This window comes from Haliotis rufescens, unplaced genomic scaffold (genome assembly GCF_023055435.1).
Source record: "Haliotis rufescens isolate VD_foot unplaced genomic scaffold, xgHalRufe1.0.p SCAF_36, whole genome shotgun sequence".
Taxonomy (NCBI): domain Eukaryota; kingdom Metazoa; phylum Mollusca; class Gastropoda; order Lepetellida; family Haliotidae; genus Haliotis; species Haliotis rufescens.
This window is the reverse complement of record NW_025964068.1, coordinates 2,371,256-2,393,563: the sequence shown is the minus strand read 5'-3', so window position 1 is coordinate 2,393,563 and position 22,308 is coordinate 2,371,256. Positions and strand designations below refer to the sequence as shown.

The 22,308-nt window shown below is 48.4% G+C and overlaps 1 protein-coding gene across 8 annotated transcripts in view; it reads left to right on the top strand.

The window, feature by feature from the left end:
* The window catches only part of LOC124147724, a 227,360-nt gene that overhangs the window by 192,123 nt on the left and 12,929 nt on the right, over window positions 1–22,308 (top strand). For 5 of the 8 annotated variants that reach the window (XR_006862808.2, XR_007217981.1, XM_046518470.2 and 2 more), the window contains 4 exons: window positions 5,561–5,656; window positions 13,913–14,053; window positions 14,452–14,527; window positions 17,074–17,188. Coding sequence is in view for 6 of the 8 variants with exons in the window: in XM_046518470.2 (XP_046374426.2) it covers window positions 5,561–5,656; window positions 13,913–14,053; window positions 14,452–14,527; window positions 17,074–17,188 (428 nt within the window). In the remaining 2 variants the exon portion in view is untranslated. Of the gene's footprint in view, window positions 1–5,560; window positions 5,657–13,912; window positions 14,054–14,451; window positions 14,528–17,073; window positions 17,189–18,216; window positions 18,308–22,308 lie in introns of all 8 variants that reach the window. The other 3 variants (XM_046518467.2, XM_046518468.2, XM_046518469.2) reach the window with 3 other exon arrangements.

Here is a 22,308-nt window from a genome sequence, read left to right as displayed (position 1 = left end):
GGTAGGTAGACCCCCGCCCCTGCATCACCATCACCACCACCACCAGTACATCCACACAGAAGGCTGAAGGTAGGTAGACCCCAGCCCCTGCATCACCATCACCACCACCACCAGTACATCCACACAGAAGGCAGATGGTAAGTAGACCCCAGCCCATGCATCACCACCACCACCACCAGTACATCCACACAGAAGGCAGATGGTAAGTAGACCCCTGGCCCTGCATCACCAGCACCACCACCAGTACATCCACACAGAAGGCGGAAGGTAAGTAGACCCCTGGCCCTGCATCACCATCACCATCACCACCACCTCCAGTACATCCACACAGAAGGCTGATGGTAGGTAGATCCCTGGCCCTGCATCACCACCACCACCATCACCATCACCACCACCACCAGTACATCCACACAGAAGGCTGAAGGTAGGTAGACCCCAGCCCCTGCATCACCATCACCACCACCACCAGTACATCCACACAGAAGGCAGATGGTAAGTAGACCCCAGCCCATGCATCACCACCACCACCACCAGTACATCCACACAGAAGGCAGATGGTAAGTAGACCCCAGCCCCTGCATCACCAGCACCACCACCACCAGTACATCCACACAGAAGGCAGATGGTAGGTAGAGCCCAGCCCCTGCATCACCAGCACCACCACCACCAGTACATCCACACAGAAGGCAGATGATAAGTAGACCCCAGCCCTACATCACCACCACCACCAGTACATCCACACTGAAGACAGATGGTAAAAAGACCCCTGGCCCTGCATCATCACCACCACCACCAGTACATCCACACAGAAGGCATATAGTTAGTAGACCCCAGCCCCTGCACCACCAGTACTTCCACACAGAAGGCAGGTGGTAAGTAGACCCCTGGCCCTGCACCACCACCACCACCACCAGTACATCCACACAGAAGGCAGATGGTAAGTAGACCCCCGCCCCTGCATCATCACCACCACCACCTGTACATCCACACAGAAGGCAGATGGTAAGTAGACCCCTGGCCCTGCATCACCACCACCACCACCTGTACATCCACACAGAAGGCAGATGGTAAGTAGACCCGAGCCCCTGCATCATCACCACCACCACCAGTACATCCACACAGAAGGCAGATGGTAAGTAGACCCCTGGCCCTGCGTCATCACCACCACCACCAGTACATCCACACAGAAGGCAGATGGTAGGTAGATCTCTGGCCCTGCATCACCACCACCACCACCAGTACATCCACACAGAAGGCAGATGGTAGGTAGACCCCTGGCCCTGCATCATCACCACCACCACCAGTACATCCACACAGAAGGCAGATGGTAGGTAGATCCCTGGCCCTGCATCATCACCACCACCACCAGTACATCCACACAGAAGGCAGATGGTAGGTAGATCTCTAGCCCTGCATCACCACCACCACCACCTACCCCACCACCAGTACATCCACACAGAAGGCAGATGGTAAGTAGACCCCAGCCCCTGCATCACCATCACCACCACCACCAGTACATCCGCACAGAAGGCGAAAGGTAGGTAGACCCCAGCCCCTGCATCACCACCACCACCACCACCACCAGTACATCCACACAGAAGGCAGATGGTAAGTAGATCCCTGGCCCTGCATCACCATCACCACCACCACCAGCAGTACATCCACACAGAAGGCAGATGGTAGGTAGATTCCTGGCCCTGCATAACTACCACCACCACCACCACCAGTACATCCACACAGAAGGCAGATGGTAGGTAGACCCCCGCCCCTGCATCATCACCACCACCACCACCAGTACATCCAAACAGAAGGCAGATGGTAGGTAGATCCCTGGCCCTGCATCACCACCACCACCACCACCAGTACATCCACACAGAAGGCAGATGGTAGGTAGACCCCCGCCCCTGCATCATCACCACCACCACCACCAGTACATCCAAACAGAAGGCAGATGGTAGGTAGATCCCTGGCCCTGCATCATCACCACCACCACCACCACCACCACCCCCAGTACATCCACACAGAAGGCAGATAGTAAGTAGACCCCAGCCCCTGCATCACCACCACCACCACCAGTACATCCACACAGAAGGCAGATGGTAAGTAGACCCCAGCCCATGCATCACCACCACCACCACCAGTACATCCACACAGAAGGCAGATGGTAAGTAGACCCCAGCCCCTGCATCACCAGCACCACCACCACCAGTACATCCACACAGAAGGCAGATGGTAGGTAGAGCCCAGCCCCTGCATCACCAGCACCACCACCACCAGTACATCCACACAGAAGGCAGATGATAAGTAGACCCCGCCCCTGCGTCACCACCACCACCACCACCAGTACATCCACACAGTAGGCAGATGGTAGGTAGACCCCAGCCCCTGCTCTACCACCACCACCAGTACATCCACACAGTAGGCAGATGGTAGGTAGACCCCAGCCCCTGCTCTACCACCACCACCAGTACATCCACACAGTAGGCAGATGGTAGGTAGACCCCAGCCCCTGCACTACCACCACCACCAGTACATCCACACGAAAGGCAGATGGTAGCTAGACCCCAGCCATGCAGATGGTAAGTAGACCCCTGCCCCTACACCACCACCACCACCACCTGTACATCCACACAGTAGGCAGATGGTAGGTAGACCCCCGCCCCTGCTCTACCACCACCACCAGTACATCCACACAGAAGGCAGATGGTAGGTAGATCTCTAGCCCTGCATCACCACCACCACCACCTACCCCACCACCAGTACATCCACACAGAAGGCAGATGGTAAGTAGACCCCAGCCCCTGCATCACCATCACCACCACCACCAGTACATCCGCACAGAAGGCGAAAGGTAGGTAGACCCCAGCCCCTGCATCACCACCACCACCACCACCACCAGTACATCCACACAGAAGGCAGATGGTAAGTAGATCCCTGGCCCTGCATCACCATCACCACCACCACCAGCAGTACATCCACACAGAAGGCAGATGGTAGGTAGATTCCTGGCCCTGCATAACTACCACCACCACCACCACCAGTACATCCACACAGAAGGCAGATGGTAGGTAGACCCCCGCCCCTGCATCATCACCACCACCACCACCAGTACATCCAAACAGAAGGCAGATGGTAGGTAGATCCCTGGCCCTGCATCACCACCACCACCACCACCAGTACATCCACACAGAAGGCAGATGGTAGGTAGACCCCCGCCCCTGCATCATCACCACCACCACCACCAGTACATCCAAACAGAAGGCAGATGGTAGGTAGATCCCTGGCCCTGCATCATCACCACCACCACCACCACCACCACCCCCAGTACATCCACACAGAAGGCAGATAGTAAGTAGACCCCAGCCCCTGCATCACCACCACCACCACCAGTACATCCACACAGAAGGCAGATGGTAAGTAGACCCCAGCCCATGCATCACCACCACCACCACCAGTACATCCACACAGAAGGCAGATGGTAAGTAGACCCCAGCCCCTGCATCACCAGCACCACCACCACCAGTACATCCACACAGAAGGCAGATGGTAGGTAGAGCCCAGCCCCTGCATCACCAGCACCACCACCACCAGTACATCCACACAGAAGGCAGATGATAAGTAGACCCCGCCCCTGCGTCACCACCACCACCACCACCAGTACATCCACACAGTAGGCAGATGGTAGGTAGACCCCAGCCCCTGCTCTACCACCACCACCAGTACATCCACACAGTAGGCAGATGGTAGGTAGACCCCAGCCCCTGCTCTACCACCACCACCAGTACATCCACACAGTAGGCAGATGGTAGGTAGACCCCAGCCCCTGCACTACCACCACCACCAGTACATCCACACGAAAGGCAGATGGTAGCTAGACCCCAGCCATGCAGATGGTAAGTAGACCCCTGCCCCTACACCACCACCACCACCACCTGTACATCCACACAGTAGGCAGATGGTAGGTAGACCCCCGCCCCTGCTCTACCACCACCACCAGTACATCCACACAGTAGGCAGATGGTAGGTAGACCCCAGCCCCTGCACTACCACCACCACCAGTACATCCACACGAAAGGCAGATGGTAGCTAGACCCCAGCCATGCAGATGGTAAGAAGACCCCTGCCCCTACACCACCACCACCACCACCTGTACATCCACACAGTAGGCAGATGGTAGGTAGACCCCGCCCCTGCATCACCACCACCACCACCACCACCAGTACATCCACACAGTAGGCAGATGGTAGGTAGACCCCAGCCCCTGCACTACCACCACCACCAGTACATCCACACAGAATGCAGATGGTAAGTAGACCCCAGCCCCTGCTCTACCACCACCACCAGTACATCCACACAGAAGGCAGATGGTAGGTAGACCCCAGCCCCTGCACTACCACCACCACCAGTACATCCACACAGAAGGCAGATGGTAGGTAGACCCCAGCCCCTGCACTACCACCACCACCAGTACATCAACACAGAATGCAGATGGTAAGTAGACCCCGCACCTACACCACCACCACCACCACCACCACCACCACCCCCAGTACATCCACACAGAATGCAGATGGTAAGTAGACCCCCGCCCCTGCATCACCACCACCACCACCACCAGTACATCCACACAGAAGGCAGATGGTAGGTAGACCCCAGCCCCTGCACTACCACCACCACCAGTACATCAACACAGAATGCAGATGGTAAGTAGACCCCGCACCTACACCACCACCACCACCACCCCCAGTACATCCACACAGAATGCAGATGGTAAGTAGACCCCCGCCCCTGCATCACCACCACCACCACCAGTACATCCACACTGAAGGCAGATGGTAAGTAGACCCCAGCCCCTGCATCACTACCACCACCACCACCAGTACATCCACACTGAAGGCAGATGGTAAGTAGACCCCAGCCCCTGCATCACCACCACCACTACCACCAGTACATCCACACTGAAGGCAGATGGTAAGTAGACCCCCGCCCCTGCATCACCACCACCACCACCACCTGTACATCCACACTGAAGGCAGATGGTAAGTAGACCCCAGCCCCTGCATCACCACCACCAGTACATCCACACAGAAGGCAGATAGTAAGTAGACCCCCGCCCCTGCATCACCACCACCACCACCACCAGTACATCCACACTGAAGGCAGATGGTAAGTAGACCCCCGCCCCTACACTAACACCACCACCACCAGTACATCCACACAGTATTTTCACTTGCAATTTGTTTTGGCTTTTATTCAATCAAAAATCAACATTTTATTCATATCAAAAGGCCAGTTTATAAAATGCAACTGTAAAACCTTCCAATTCAATTTAAGCTGGAGCATTTCCTTTCGAATGTCCGGAGCAATCTGGTGGAAAGCCCAGGGTTTCCTGGTCAGTGAATACATTCATAGTACATCAGTGTGTTGAAGAAGCTGTTCACACAGTAGTGTTACATCACAAAATGTTTATAGATGCTGTTCATATACATTTGATCTGCAGTATACAAGATTCATGAATATACTTGTGAATGTCATGTCTGAAACATTGACTTGTGGATTGCAGGAGGCGGCACTCGTACACAGACTGTGAAGAAAACAGAAACGACCATAACAAAAACATCAGGCATGGGTGGCATGCAGTACGCAAAGCCAGGGGCAGGTATGTAGATGGGACAGGTGGGGCAGGTATGTAGATAGGACAGGTGGGGCAGGTATGTAGATAGGGCAGGTGGGACAGGTATGTAGATAGGACAGGTGGGGAAGGTATGTAGATAGGACAGATGGGGCAGGTATGTAGATAGGACAGATGGGGCAGGTATGTAGATAGGACAGGTGGGGCAGGTATGTAGATAGGACAGGTGGGGCAGGTATGTAGATGGGAAAGGTATGTAGATAGGACAGGTGGGACAGGTATGTAGATAGGACAGGTGGGGCAGGTATGTAGATAGGACAGGTGGGGCAGGTATGTAGATAGGGCAGGTGGGGCAGGTATGTAGATAGGACAGATGGGGCAGGTATGTAGATAGGACAGATGGGGCAGGTATGTAGATAGGACAGGTGGGGCAGGTATGTAGATAGGGCAGGTGGGGCAGGTATGTAGATAGGACAGGTGGGGCAGGTATGTAGATAGGACAGGTGGGGCAGGTATGTAGATAGGACAGGTGGGGCAGGTATGTAGATGGGACAGGTGGGGCAGGTATGTAGATAGGACAGGTGGGGCAGGTATGTAGATAGGACAGGTGGGGCAGGTATGTAGATAGGACAGGTGGGGCAGGTATGTAGATAGGACAGGTGGGGCAGGTATGTAGATAGGACAGGTGGGGCAGGTATGTAGATGGGAAAGGTATGTAGATAGGACAGGTGGGGCAGGTATGTAGATAGGACAGGTGGGGCAGGTATGTAGATAGGACAGGTGGGGCAGGTATGTAGATAGGACAGGTGGGGCAGGTATGTAGATAGAACAGGTGGGGCAGGTATGTAGATGGGAAAGGTATGTAGATAGGACAGGTGGGGCAGGTATGTAGATAGGACAGGTGGGGCAGGTATGTAGATAGGACAGGTGGGGCAGGTATGTAGATGGGAAAAGTATGTAGATAGGACAGGTGGGGCAGGTATGTAGATGGGAAAGGTATGTAGATAGGACAGGTGGGGCAGGTATGTAGATAGGACAGGTGGGGCAGGTATGTAGATAGGGCAGGTGGGACAGGTATGTAGATAGGACAGGTGGGGCAGGTATGTAGATAGGACAGGTGGGGCAGGTATGTAGATAGGACAGGTGGGGCAGGTATGTAGATAGGACAGGTGGGGCAGGTATGTAGATAGGACAGGTGGGGCAGGTATGTAGATGGGAAAGGTATGTAGATAGGACAGGTGGGGCAGGTATGTAGATAGGACAGGTGGGGCAGGTATGTAGATAGGACAGATGGGGCAGGTATGTAGATAGGACAGATGGGGCAGGTATGTAGATAGGACAGGTGGGGCAGGTATGTAGATAGGGCAGGTGGGACAGGTATGTAGATAGGACAGGTGGGGCAGGTATGTAGATAGGACAGGTGGGGCAGGTATGTAGATAGGACAGATGGGGCAGGTATGTAGATAGGACAGGTGGGGCAGGTATGTAGATAGGGCAGGTGGGGCAGGTATGTAGATAGGACAGGTGGGGCAGGTATGTAGATAGGGCAGGTGGGACAGGTATGTAGATAGGGCAGGTGGGACAGGTATGTAGATAGGACAGGTGGGGCAGGTATGTAGATAGGACAGGTGGGGCAGGTATGTAGATAGGACAGGTGGGGCAGGTATGTAGATAGGACAGGTGGGGCAGGTATGTAGATAGGACAGGTGGGGCAGGTATGTAGATAGGACAGATGGGGCAGGTATGTAGATAGGACAGGTGGGGCAGGTATGTAGATAGGACAGGTGGGGCAGGTATGTAGATAGGACAGGTGGGGCAGGTATGTAGATAGGACAGATGGGGCAGGTATGTAGATAGGACAGATGGGGCAGGTATGTAGATAGGACAGGTGGGGCAGGTATGTAGATAGGGCAGGTGGGACAGGTATGTAGATAGGACAGGTGGGGCAGGTATGTAGATAGGACAGGTGGGGCAGGTATGTAGATAGGACAGGTGGGGCAGGTATGTAGATGGGACAGGTGGGGCAGGTATGTAGATAGGACAGGTGGGGCAGGTATGTAGATAGGGCAGGTGGGACAGGTATGTAGATAGGACAGGTGGGGAAGGTATGTAGATAGGACAGATGGGGCAGGTATGTAGATAGGACAGATGGGGCAGGTATGTAGATAGGACAGGTGGGGCAGGTATGTAGATAGGACAGGTGGGGCAGGTATGTAGATGGGAAAGGTATGTAGATAGGACAGGTGGGACAGGTATGTAGATAGGACAGGTGGGGCAGGTATGTAGATAGGACAGGTGGGGCAGGTATGTAGATAGGGCAGGTGGGGCAGGTATGTAGATAGGACAGATGGGGCAGGTATGTAGATAGGACAGATGGGGCAGGTATGTAGATAGGACAGGTGGGGCAGGTATGTAGATAGGGCAGGTGGGACAGGTATGTAGATAGGACAGGTGGGGCAGGTATGTAGATAGGACAGGTGGGGCAGGTATGTAGATAGGACAGGTGGGGCAGGTATGTAGATGGGACAGGTGGGGCAGGTATGTAGATAGGACAGGTGGGGCAGGTATGTAGATAGGACAGGTGGGGCAGGTATGTAGATAGGACAGGTGGGGCAGGTATGTAGATAGGACAGGTGGGGCAGGTATGTAGATAGGACAGGTGGGGCAGGTATGTAGATGGGAAAGGTATGTAGATAGGACAGGTGGGGCAGGTATGTAGATAGGACAGGTGGGGCAGGTATGTAGATAGGACAGGTGGGGCAGGTATGTAGATAGGACAGGTGGGGCAGGTATGTAGATAGAACAGGTGGGGCAGGTATGTAGATGGGAAAGGTATGTAGATAGGACAGGTGGGGCAGGTATGTAGATAGGACAGGTGGGGCAGGTATGTAGATAGGACAGGTGGGGCAGGTATGTAGATGGGAAAAGTATGTAGATAGGACAGGTGGGGCAGGTATGTAGATGGGAAAGGTATGTAGATAGGACAGGTGGGGCAGGTATGTAGATAGGACAGGTGGGGCAGGTATGTAGATAGGACAGGTGGGGCAGGTATGTAGATAGGACAGGTGGGGCAGGTATGTAGATAGGGCAGGTGGGACAGGTATGTAGATAGGACAGGTGGGGCAGGTATGTAGATAGGACAGGTGGGGCAGGTATGTAGATAGGACAGGTGGGGCAGGTATGTAGATAGGACAGGTGGGGCAGGTATGTAGATGGGAAAGGTATGTAGATAGGACAGGTGGGGCAGGTATGTAGATAGGACAGGTGGGGCAGGTATGTAGATAGGACAGATGGGGCAGGTATGTAGATAGGACAGATGGGGCAGGTATGTAGATAGGACAGGTGGGGCAGGTATGTAGATAGGGCAGGTGGGACAGGTATGTAGATAGGACAGGTGGGGCAGGTATGTAGATAGGACAGGTGGGGCAGGTATGTAGATAGGACAGATGGGGCAGGTATGTAGATAGGACAGGTGGGGCAGGTATGTAGATAGGGCAGGTGGGGCAGGTATGTAGATAGGACAGGTGGGGCAGGTATGTAGATAGGGCAGGTGGGACAGGTATGTAGATAGGGCAGGTGGGATAGGTATGTAGATAGGACAGGTGGGGCAGGTATGTAGATAGGACAGGTGGGGCAGGTATGTAGATAGGACAGGTGGGGCAGGTATGTAGATAGGACAGGTGGGGCAGGTATGTAGATAGGACAGGTGGGGCAGGTATGTAGATAGGACAGATGGGGCAGGTATGTAGATAGGACAGGTGGGGCAGGTATGTAGATAGGACAGGTGGGGCAGGTATGTAGATAGGACAGGTGGGGCAGGTATGTAGATAGGACAGATGGGGCAGGTATGTAGATAGGACAGATGGGGCAGGTATGTAGATAGGACAGGTGGGGCAGGTATGTAGATAGGGCAGGTGGGACAGGTATGTAGATAGGACAGGTGGGGCAGGTATGTAGATAGGACAGGTGGGGCAGGTATGTAGATAGGACAGGTGGGGCAGGTATGTAGATGGGACAGGTGGGGCAGGTATGTAGATAGGACAGGTGGGGCAGGTATGTAGATAGGACAGGTGGGGCAGGTATGTAGATAGGACAGGTGGGGCAGGTATGTAGATAGGACAGGTGGGGCAGGTATGTAGATAGGACAGATGGGGCAGGTATGTAGATAGGACAGGTGGGGCAGGTATGTAGATAGGGCAGGTGGGACAGGTATGTAGATAGGACAGGTGGGGCAGGTATGTAGATAGGACAGGTGGGGCAGGTATGTAGATAGGACAGGTGGGGCAGGTATGTAGATAGGACAGGTGGGGCAGGTATGTAGATAGGACAGATGGGGCAGGTATGTAGATAGGACAGGTGGGGCAGGTATGTAGATAGGGCAGGTGGGACAGGTATGTTGCTAGGGCAGGTGGTCCCTCGCTACAATGCTACCAATGGGGTCCAAATAATTGGTGGGCGTTATAGACGATGAGCCGTTTAACCGAGGCCGAGGCGGGGGAGCGCGCTCGGCCAATCTCACGATCTTCCCCTTGTCTCGCACATTGCAATGATACAAGTTGTTTACCGTTCATAGTGTAAAAATATATATCCATTATGTTTTCGCCGTTTGTTATTATTTACAAGCCTTAACTGTCACATTCAATGTGAATGTAGTCTACTTACATGAAAATATCGATCGATAATGGTAGTAACAGACACTATGAGTGAAGAGCCAATCACAATTCATTACACAAGTACAGAGTGATTCAGTGGCATTGATTGGTCATGTTGCTTGAAATACGGAAAACGAGAGTTTTGACCAGCACTACGCGCATTCATACACATTCATGCAAATATAGATACACATTCAAGCCAGATTAATTGGTTTGATACGGTTACTTGATCCGAATCAAAAGGAATGACCGCCGTGTTGTGACAGCAACTACATGTGAGTTGACAGTGTCGCCTCAAATTGGATTGCCCACTAATTAAGAAAATAAACTTCGCTTGTGGTTCTCTTTTATTGCATGCATGCGCTTCTAAGATCAAAGGATGTATAGTGTGAAAAGTTAACTGGTAGAACAATCGTATTTCCAGGACTTGCCGTGGATGTTTTCAAACAGATTATTAGAACTCCATTCAGCGATAAACGGTTGATTATGCAATGAGAAGCATTATGTGCAAATGAACAACGAACAACAATACAATCACGGCTGTGTAAAACTCTCAGTAGTAAAAGTGTACATAAACTTTGGGAGCCATGCGATACCGCGCATAGTAACCGAGGTAGCGCTTTCACGAAGAGCCCAATAGCGAGGGATCACTGTATGTAGATAGGGCAGGTATGTAGATAGGACAGGTGGGGCAGGTATGTAGATGGGGCAGGTATGTAGATAGGACAGGTGGGACAGGTATGTATATAGGACAGGTGGGGCAGGTATGTAGATAGGGCAGGTGGGACAGGTATGTATATAGGACAGGTATGTAGATAGGGCAGGTGGGGAAGGTATGTAGATAGGGCAGGTGGGTCAGGTATGTGGATGGGGCAGGTATGTAGATAGGACAGGTGGGACAGGTATGTATATAGGACAGGTATGTAGATAGGGCAGGTGGGGAAGGTATGTAGATAGGGCAGGTGGGTCAGGTATGTGGATGGGGCAGGTATGTAGATAGGACAGGTGGGACAGGTATGTAGATAGGGCAGGTGGGGCAGGTATGTAGATAGGACAGGTGGGACAGGTATGTTTATAGGACAGGTGGGGAAGGTATGTAGATCGGACAGGTGGGGTAGGTATGTAGATAGGACAGATGGGGCAGGTATGTAGATAGGGCAAGTGGGGCAGGTATGTAGATAGGGCAGGTGGGGCAGGTATGTAGATAGGACCGTGGGGCAGGTATGTAGATGGGGCAGGTATGTAGATAGGACAGGTGGGACAGGTATGTATATAGGACAGGTGGGACAGGTATGTAGATAGGGCAGGTGGGGCAGGTATGTAGATAGGACAGGTGGGACAGGTATGTTTATAGGACAGGTGGGGAAGGTATGTAGATAGGACAGGTGGGGTAGGTATGTAGATAGGACAGATGGGGCAGGTATGTAGATAGGACCGGTGGGGCAGGTATGTAGATGGGGCAGGTATGTAGATAGGACAGGTGGGACAGGTATGTATGTGGGACAGGTATGTAGATAGGACAGGTGGGCTAGGTATGTAGATAGGACAGGTAGGGCAGGTATGTAGATAGGACAGGTGGGGCAGGTATGTAGATTGGGCAGGTATGTAGATGGGGAATATGGTATGGAGATGGAGCAAGTATGGTGATGGAGCAGGCGGGGCAGGTATGGAGGAGATGGAGCAGGCGTGGCAGGTATGCAGATGGAGCAGGCATGCAGGTGGGGCAGGTATGCAGATGGGGCAGGTATGCAGAAAGAGCAGGCGGGGCAGGTATGCAGATGGGGCAGGCGGGGCAGGTTTGCAGATGGGGCAGGTATGCAGATGGAGCGGGCGGGGCAGGTATGCAGATGGGGCAGGTATGCAGATGGAGCAGGCGAGGCAGGTATGCAGATGGGGCAGGTATGCAAATGGAGCAGGCGGGGCAGGTATGCAGATGGGGCAGGCGGGGCAGGTATGCAGATGGAGCAGGCGGGGCAGGTATGCAGATGGAGCAGGCATGCAGGCGGGGCAGGTATGCAGATAGAGCAGGCATGCAAGAGGGGCAGGCGGGGCAGGTATGCAGATGGGGCAGGTATGCAGATGGAGCAGGCGGGGCAGGTATGCAAATGGGGCAGGTATGCAGATGGGGCAGGCGGGGCAGGTATGCAGATGGAGCAGGCGGGGCAGGTATGCAGATGGGGCAGGTATGCAGATAGAGCAGGCGGGGCAGGTATGCAGATGGGGCAGGTATGCAGATGGAGCAGGCAGGGCAGGTATGCAGATGGGGCAGGCGGGGCATGTCTGCAGATGGGGCAGCAGGGGCAGGTATGCAGATGGGGCAGCAGGGGCAGGTATGCAGATGGGGCAGCTGGGCAGGTATCTAGATGGCGTAGGCATGCAGATGGGGCAGGTGGGGTAAGTATGCAGATGGGGCAGCTGGGGCAGGTATGCAGGTGGGGTAGGTGTGCAGATGGGGTAGGTATGCAGATGGTGCAGGTGGGGTAGGTATGCAGGTGGGGTAGGTATGCAGATGGGGCAGCTGGGGCAGGTATGCAGGTGGGGTAGGTGTGCAGATGGGGCAGGTAGGGTAAGTATGCAGATGGGGCAGCTGGGGCAGGTATGCAGATGGGGTAGGTGGGGTATGTGTGCAGATGGGGTAGGTGGCGTAGGTGTGCAGATGGGGCAGGTAGGGTAAGTATGCAGATGGGGCAGCTGGGGCAGGTATGCAGATGGGGTAGGTGGGGTAGGTGTGCAGATGGGGTAGGTGTGCAGATGGGGGAAGTGGGGCAGGTATGCAGATGGGGTAGGTGGGGTAGGTGTGCAGATGGGGTAGGTGGGGTAGTTGTGCAGATGGGGTAGGTGGGGTAGGTGAGCAGATGGGGTAGGTGGGGCAGGTATGCAGATGGGGTAGGTGGGGCAGGTATGCAGATGGGGTAGGTGGGGTATGTGTGCAGATGGGGTAGGTGTGCAGATGGGGGAGGTGGGGCAGGTATGCAGATGGGGTAGGTGGGGTAGGTGTGCAGATGGGGTAGGTGGGGTAGGTGTGCAGATGGGGTGGGTGGGGTAGGTGTGCAGATGGGGTAGGTGGGGTAGGTGAGCAGATGGGGTAGGTGGGGTAGGTGTGCAGATGGGGTAGGTGGGGTAGGTGTGCAGATGGGGTAGGTGGGGTAGGTGTGCAGATGGGGGAGGTGGGGCAGGTATGCAGATGGGGTAGGTGGGGTAGGTGTGCAGATGGGGTAGGTGGGGTAGGTGTGCAGATGGGGTGGGTGGGGTAGGTGTGCAGATGGGGTAGGTGGGGTAGGTGTGCAGATGGGGTAGGTGGGGTAGGTGTGCAGATGGGGTAGGTGGGGTAGGTGTGCAGATGGGGGAAGTGGGGCAGGTATGTAGATTGGGCATGTTGCCTACTTTTCCGTGTGTATGTGTGTAAAAGCATGCCGAGACCCTGCATGGATCTCTGTAAGTTACTTTGTCATCATCAGTCACAGAAAACACAGCCGCAGAAAGACCTGTTGCTTGTTAACATTCTCATCATTCTTCATTTTATCATTCATTAAATGCATGTTGTGGTCCCTGATTGTCCTAACTTTTAAGTTTTGAATGTGTAGGACCTTTTGGTTGAATGCTCTTTGGTTTCTTGTTTTGCCCACCTCAGCAGAAGCATTGAGAAAGCTGTCTGACCAGCTTCAGACCACGAGTCCCCCGGGCACCAGTGGGAGGCTGATGGTGAAGACAGAGTCCTGGAACAGTAGCGATGGGGTGGTACATACGTCAGAGAAGACAGAGTCATGGGGAGGTAGAGGCACACCTCAACATGTGGGCATCACAGGAAGCTTATCATACTGTGTGTCATTTGTAGTTAATTAATGAATCCCTCCTTGTATGATTACTGTTGTTCTATAGCAGTGTGTGTTTACTGTGTGTTGCCATGTGTAGCATGTCTCAGGCATTGTACATTCCTTGTACATTGTAGTCACCTCATACCAGGCACAAGAGGACAATTGGAAAAGATACTATGCATGGTTTTACTCAGAGTTTCGTAGGATATAAATTTTAAATTGGAATTGTGAAAACTTATTTCATATTTAACTTGATCAGCACATTAAAGGTTTCAACTGCCTCACTACAAAAAACTTGGAAGTTCTGAGACTTGTCAACTGCAGAATGTCAGTGTGTGCGTGTTTTGTGTTGCAGCAAAACCAGGAGGTTCTCGTGGTGCCATGGCGGCCTTCAAACAGATGGATGCCACCAATAGTCCTGCACAACCCAAGTAAGTACAGCATTCCCACTGTTGAGAAGTACAATGTAGTAGCTCTTCAAAAAGCCAGTGAACTACTTTTGGTTTCCTAGTTTTGAAACATGACAGAACACATGCAGTAGGATACATATTTTAATACAAGGGCTATTATTTGATGATGTGTTATATTGCAATTGAGCATGTGAATGAAACTCTGCCTGTTATTTCAACACTGTGATTGTTGTATGTGATTATGTGACGGTTCATGGTTCATGGTTCATGGTTCATGGTCCTGGACAGATTACTTCCAGGGGTAGATGCATCACTGGTCCTCACGTCCATGATGGTTCATGGATGTCTTCCTAAATTGTGTGACCATTATGCAAGTCCTGTTTGATTGCATGGATGCTTCACTGCATAGTCTGCCCAACAAGCGAGGGGGTATTTTGTTTGTCATCAAACCTCTGCGAAGTACCATACTGTCTATATAAAACTTATACAAATGTATGTATATTCAGTCGTTAGCATGTGGCAAAGGTATCAGTAACCTCTCGATTTTGTTGTAATACAAAAAATGACGACAAATCCTGTTGCTGTAGATGAAGTGTTGCAGTGCACCAACTGCAGATTCTGAAGGACTTTACTATAAAACATTTGGTTTTGCTTACTCGTACACTCAAAGTATGATCATTAATTGTGACCAAAGACACTTTTTTCCACAGTTCAGACAAGGGGCATCTGCCTACCTCAGATTTCTTAATAGTCCTTGCTACAGGACCAAGTGTTGTCAGCCTAATAGAGATGTTACCCTAGTATCGCTTGTGTGTTGAATGATATTTGAGGCGGAACATGTGTGCAGTGGATTGTAGATGTTAAGTACTATGTGTTGCTAGTCATAGATAGATACTCACAGGTATGAAGTGCTAGTCACAGATAGATACTCAGAGGTATGAAGTCCTAGCTGATCATAGATAGATACTCACAGGTATAAAGTGCTGGTCATAGATAGATACTCACAGGTATAAAGTGCTAGTCACAGATAGATACTCACAGGTATGAAGTGCTAGTCATAGGTAGATACTCACAGGTATGAAGTCCTAGCTGATCATAGATACTCACAGGTATGAAGTCCTAGCTGATCATAGATAGATACTCACAGGTATGAAGTCCTAGCTGATCATAGATAGATACTCACAGGTATGAAGTCCTAGCTGATCATAGATAGATACTCACAGGTATGAAGTCCTAGCTGATCATAGATAGATACTCACAGGTATGAAGTCCAAGCTGTTCATAGATAGATACTCACAGGTATGAAGTCCTAGTCATAGATAGATACTCACAGGTATGAAGTCCTAGCTGATCATAGATAGATACTCACAGGTATGAAGTCCTAGCTGATCATAGATAGATACTCACAGGTATGAAGTCCAAGCTGTTCATAGATAGATACTCACAGGTATGAAGTCCTAGCTGATCATAGATAGATACTCACAGGTATGAAGTCCTAGCTGATCATAGATAGATACTCACAGGTATGAAGTCCTAGCTGATCATAGATAGATACTCACAGGTATGAAGTCCTAGTCATAGATAGATTCTCACAGGTATGAAGTCCTAGCTGATCATAGATAGATACTCACAGGTATGAAGTCCTACCTTGAAAATGGGATATTAGATGTCTTTTTTTCATGTAAAACCTTTTCGTAGTTTTTGATATTTTAATTTTATTTCTTATCCAGGGAAAAGAGAACTATTTGTGTTTGGAATGTATTCCAGAGTGATCTTTACTGTATGGCTGACACTTGGCTGGTCAATGGTCTGTGATCAGGATGAAATTGTACCCTGATACAGTGTTGCTATAGATGATGGACATTCCTGCTGATACATTTGTGTATTGTATAGTGTTGTATAATTAGGCGATAAACCATCTGTGTTTTCAATGGAGAAGTTTTAAACGTATGTTCGATACCTCTAAATTTCATTCAGTAGAGTGAGGTTTTGAATTTGAAAAATTTACAGGTATCAAATCAAAGTTCAAAACCATTTCATTGAAAACACAGTTGGTTTATATGCATTCTACCATGACATAATGACAAAACAAAAGCAATCTTGTTGGTTACATCAGAAATGATCTGTGGTGTGGCATCAGTTGAGCCAAATATTTTTCAGTAGGTTGAATTCCGGGATCCAAGGAGATTGGTTTTAATCTGCATATGTGTTTACTTTTTGTACTGAAACCCGAATTGTCACCATAATATGTAAACCACTTTAGTGAGACACTGTAACATCACATAGGTAGATATCCTGTAAGCATTATTCAAACTGACTTCCATAGAGGAAATGAAGTGACCTGTGTAATGTTTTGTTGTGAAGTACACACCACTATTAGGATGTTATAAAGTCCTACAGTTTGGAAGTCTAAGCAGTGTGACATATTTTGGTCCAATAAAAATTTGATACCGCAGACCAATCAGAATGCAAGATTCTAAACTGTCATGGTAGAATGTTGTATAGCCTGTATTTATGTTGTATGAAGCTGCATGTATGCATGTTACATAAGTTTGTTCTGTCCACAGTGCTTTAGTTACCGTATCACTGGCTAAGAAGGCTGCTACAACAATGAGACGTAACGCTATTGCCATCAAACAGGAAGTGCTTGCCTTCTGCAAACACAACACGAAAGAATACAAGGTACAGGTGTCAGTAGTGCCTCCTGGTGGTGGTCCAAACAACTAACCTCCAGTACCTCAGTACTTTTCGCAGTCCTTTAATTTCTGCTGATGATGGGGGTGGGGTGTTTGTCATATTGGTGATTACATCGGTATATGGGGGTGTACATGAAGGGTAGGGGTATGAACGATATGTGGTTAGGATGATGGATGATGCTTTATACTGGATGACATTTAAATATAGAGTTTAACTTTGAACAGTATTTTAGTCATATCATGGCATGTCATCTTAATATGGGAGAACAGCTCAAAGTTTTTTTGGTGCTGGCAAACCAAAAAACACCATCAGGGCGAGTCTAGAATTTGAACCAATGATCACATATTTCATATCTGCCTAAGGGAAGCAACTCCGCACACCAAATTGCATCAGTTTGGAAGACTGGGTCACCCATGCCCTTTTTAAATTGAAACATGTGTAATATGTAGAATTAAGACGGTGTGTCATTGGCTTAGTTTCTGCCCTGGACAGAACAGGAAGGGGTGGAGAGATTAGATTTGATACTACATCTTAATGTCTTCTGTAGATACTCAGTCCTTCTTTGAAGGACTAGATAACCCTGTGTCTAGTGACAGCCATCCAGCACTGGTAGTACTTACTCTGTATTCTCTCTCATCAGTATCACGTCCCTTCACTACAGGTGTTATTTCAGCAGAGGATGCAGTGTCACCTGTTACAGGTGTTATTTCAGCAGAGGATGCAGTGTCATCTGTGACAGGTGTTATTTCAGCAGAGGATGCAGTATCATCTGTTACAGGTGTTATTTCAACTGATGATGCAGTGTCACCTGTTACAGGTGTTATTTCAGCAGAGGAAGCAGTGTCATCTGTTACAGGTGTTATTTCAGCAGAGGATGCAGTGTCATCTGTTACAGGTGTTATTTCAGCTGATGATGCAGTGTCACTTCTAGCAGGTGTGTCCTGTGACAGGGCATTCCCAGTGGTTCTGTTCTTCACTAAACTCAGTACTGATGTTGTGTGTTTTTGTCCCAGTGCTGGCCGTGGGCGTGGCATGACGCGGAGCCCCAGTGCTATTAAACAGATGCTGCTAGACTGGTGCAAGTCCAAGACAGCAGAGTATGAGGTACCCATGTATGGTGGCATGGTCGCTGCTTGTCATTCGAACAGATGGCTGGTCTGGCTGTGTGAGGGTGCCCTGTGTACAACACAAACACTGATGAAACTCAATCTTGGAATTCTTTCGTTCATGTACTGAGTTAGAATAATGAATGGTTTTGATATACATGCAATACTTTGAGCTTTCACACATTCATCATTAGTTGAATTAGAGGAAACATTGTATAAAGCAGAATCAGTAATTGGGGATGTAAACAGTGTGTCTGGTGTGTTTAATACTTGATAAGAAACAGAATCAAATTCTGCTATGAACCAAGAGTATGTTCAGTGAGTGTGTTGATGACACGTTATCTTCACAGATTAACAGAAACTGCAGAATGCTTCAGTGTGTTGTGCCTTGTAGCCAGACAAGCATGGGGCCCACTGGTGTCATGCACCAATGCATGGGGCCCACTGGTGTCATGCACCAATGCATGGGGTCTATGCATGGTGTTGTTTGTTTCTATCATGTTTGGTTACAGATGGTTGCCATGGAGATGAGATGTATATATAACTTCTTGCTTACAAGAGGTAGCTGAAACGTTCTGAGCCTAACTAACAGTTTCTATGTATTAAGTACTATACCTTCCTTGTTTAAAGGCTTCATTTGAACCAAATACACAACCAGGCAGTATATTTCTGCGGGCATCAAAGCGACTAGGTTTTCTCTGTTTATGAAAATGGGCAAAATTGGCTACTGTGCTGTCATCAAGTAACTCTTCTGCAACTGTTAAAGAGGTTGGCAGCAGAGGGGAAGAGAGAGCCTAAAAGATCAGCAAGACCTTCATCTGCCACCACTGAGAAAAATGTTGACAAGATACATGATATGATTATGGATAATTGACAACTCACCACATGCCATATAGCCGTCAATACAGTAGGCCTCTCACATGAGAGAGTTGTGAACATTATGAGGAATGAACTGGCTTCCAAGGCTTTTGACTTCTGATCTGAAATCCAGGTTCATCATCTATTGTGAGAAGTGTTGTCTTGAAGCAGACGCAGCAGATTTTGCTGTGCAATTTGTAATCATGGATAGTGTTAACAACCGTGAATGCAGTGGAAACATCTAGCATCTCCTCCTCTTCCTCCTCACCCAGCAATGAATGGGTACCCAGTAGGATGAGACAGTTAACCTTCTAGCACTCACAGACAGCTTGGGTTGGATACTCCCTATGGAGCTGAGTATGGTATGCAAGTGCACACGGATCCATTGAGAGGGTTAATAATGTTAGTGCTTTGAGCATGCACCTTATGTATGGAGTCTAGCACAATATAACTGCACATTATTATTATTAATATAAATATTATTATTATTATTATTATTATTATTATTATTATTATTATTATTATTATTCCAACTGCTGGCAAGGTGATGGCTTCGGTTTTATGGGATTCCAAAGAAATCCTGCCTCCTGAAAGGTCAGACCATTTGGCAACTGTATGAGAATATCAAGGCTAAATGTGGTGGAAAGTCACTAAAGGTGACCAGGACAATGCACCTGTGCACAAGCCTGCTGTTCCCATAGCAGCAATGCATGACTGTGGCTTTAAACTCACTGAGCTTCCAACATCCTCTGTATTCACCAGAGTTGGCACCATCAGATTATCGCGTCTTCCCAAACTTGAAGAAAGAACTTCCAAGTGTTATGCAAATGATGATGACAACAGTGGGATTCAGGCACTCAAGGATAGTTTGCAGAAGTTTTTGTTGCAAACAGTTAGACTCAAAACTTTGCAGCAACCCCTTTTACCCTGCAGTTCTACCCTTGTTGTCTGTCAATCATGTTTTACTTTGTTTCAGCTATGTTACGGCTATGTTGCACCTTTGTTTGCATGACAGCTTTATTGTATATCCATTACCCAACTTCTCCCACTATCGCATGCAGGAGATACCCTGCACTGTCCATTCTGTATGGTCTTGCTCTGGTCTCTTCACTGCTCTAGTGTACATTTTATACTTCTGTTAAAATATTTCTATGTTTGTGTTTAATGATACAATGTTGTTGTATGAGATGATGCTTTCTCTCCAATATCATTTTTTATATGCACTTGGTATAATAGCAAAGTGTAGCATATTTTAGGTTTAGCACTGCATAACAGAATATTATGTAACCTAAGAATACCCCATAAGACATGAGCTAGAGGGTGAGTTGAGGTTAAGCACTGCTTAAAGGGAAACAACACTCCAAGTTTGAAAGTATTGAAATATGGACAGCTTTTTCTCTTTGCAGACTCAAAATTTGCTTATTATGGACTATAATTTCGACTGGTTCGACTTGAGTTCAGCGCTTTTCTCACTGCGCGAAGCGACACCTATCGGAGTATTGAAGAATGAGAAGCCGTATATCATAACAAAGTTATGCAATAAAGAGCAATACACAATAAATATAACTTCAAAGAATGTTGATGCAATGATCAGATGAATAGTATCTGAAACTAGTTTTTATCAGGTATAAAATATTCCAACATTGATTTAATTTTTTGCAGCTTTAATTATATGTAAAATAATAATAACCATAAGCGTAGCACTTTAGAACAACTGATTGCTATTGACATGTGTTTTATGTAGGGAACAATTTGATCAGTCACCGTTGAGGCCTCCCCCATTCTTGCTACAGCAAATGAATGAAAACAAAATGCAAATACAGTAGAACATGGATATAATGAACTACAAGGGACCAGAGAAATCAGTTCCTTATATCCGTTGTTCGTTATATACATTTTCACTCGGAAACGTCCGCCATCTTGGATAAAACAAAACACAAGACACATAATTGCAGCATTGACTTGTATTAGCAGTGATCACTTCATAGCATTCAATTGATAACATTTTATAACATTCATTTAATAACATTGAATTCATAACATTTTTTTAGCATTGTTATCAAACTCATATTACTTTTGCCTGCTATGATAGCATATGCAAGTGAACTGACACTTGGACACAATCTCGTAAAAATTTATATGTTTAATGTATGTTTTACAGACAAGATTACATGTACAGGTAAGACTAACACAATGCAAGTTTAGCAAGGTTGATCCGTCACCACTGATTGTGTTGATTCATGGCGATTGTGTTGATTCACCGCTGATTGCATACAGCCATTTGACACTGAGTGAGATTTCTCAGTTCATTATACACATCACTAATTGGTGGTAGATGGGCTTGTCGGTGATCAGATATCAGTTCGCTGTATCCGTTAGTTCGCTGTGGAGAGTTCGTTATATACATAAATTTTATATGATATTATATTGGAGATAAATTGGGGATTTTTTAACAGTTCGTTGTATCCGTTTGTTCACTATATCCGTGTCCGTTATACTGTTCGTTACTGTATCATTACACCTGACAAAAGTTATATGTATAGTATCAGGCAGTTACCTTGTTCAAAGAATGTATCCACAGATATCCACATGAAGGAACAATATCCCATGCCTCTCAAGCTGTACAGAGAAACATGTCCGCTGTCACGTGTCTTTGTAACAATCTAATATTTTTAAATATATTTAGCATTTCATGATATTATGACCTGTGTTCGTTTCTCAGGTGTTTCACATAGGTGCCATGTCTCATGGGTCAACTGAGATAGCACACGTGACAACTATGTTCATGATGTCCATGGTTCTTTAAAAACTCCATAGAGTTAGATAACAATGAACAATCAATCTACTTATTATCGGTTAATCCTTGGAACAAAGTATGTTGTTTATACATCGGCACTTCACGCCCAGATATGAGAGTTTTCCGTCTGCTTTAGTAAACCGACACATATAAACAGTTAATTTGACAAATCCACTGTGCAAGATAACAGTGATTAATCAAACTACATATTATCAGGTAATCCTTGGAACAAAGTATGTTGTTTATACATCAGCACTTCACACCCAGATAAGAGAGTTTTCCGTCTGCTTTAGTAAACCGACATATATAAATGCATTTATTTTTGACAAATCCACTGTGCAGGA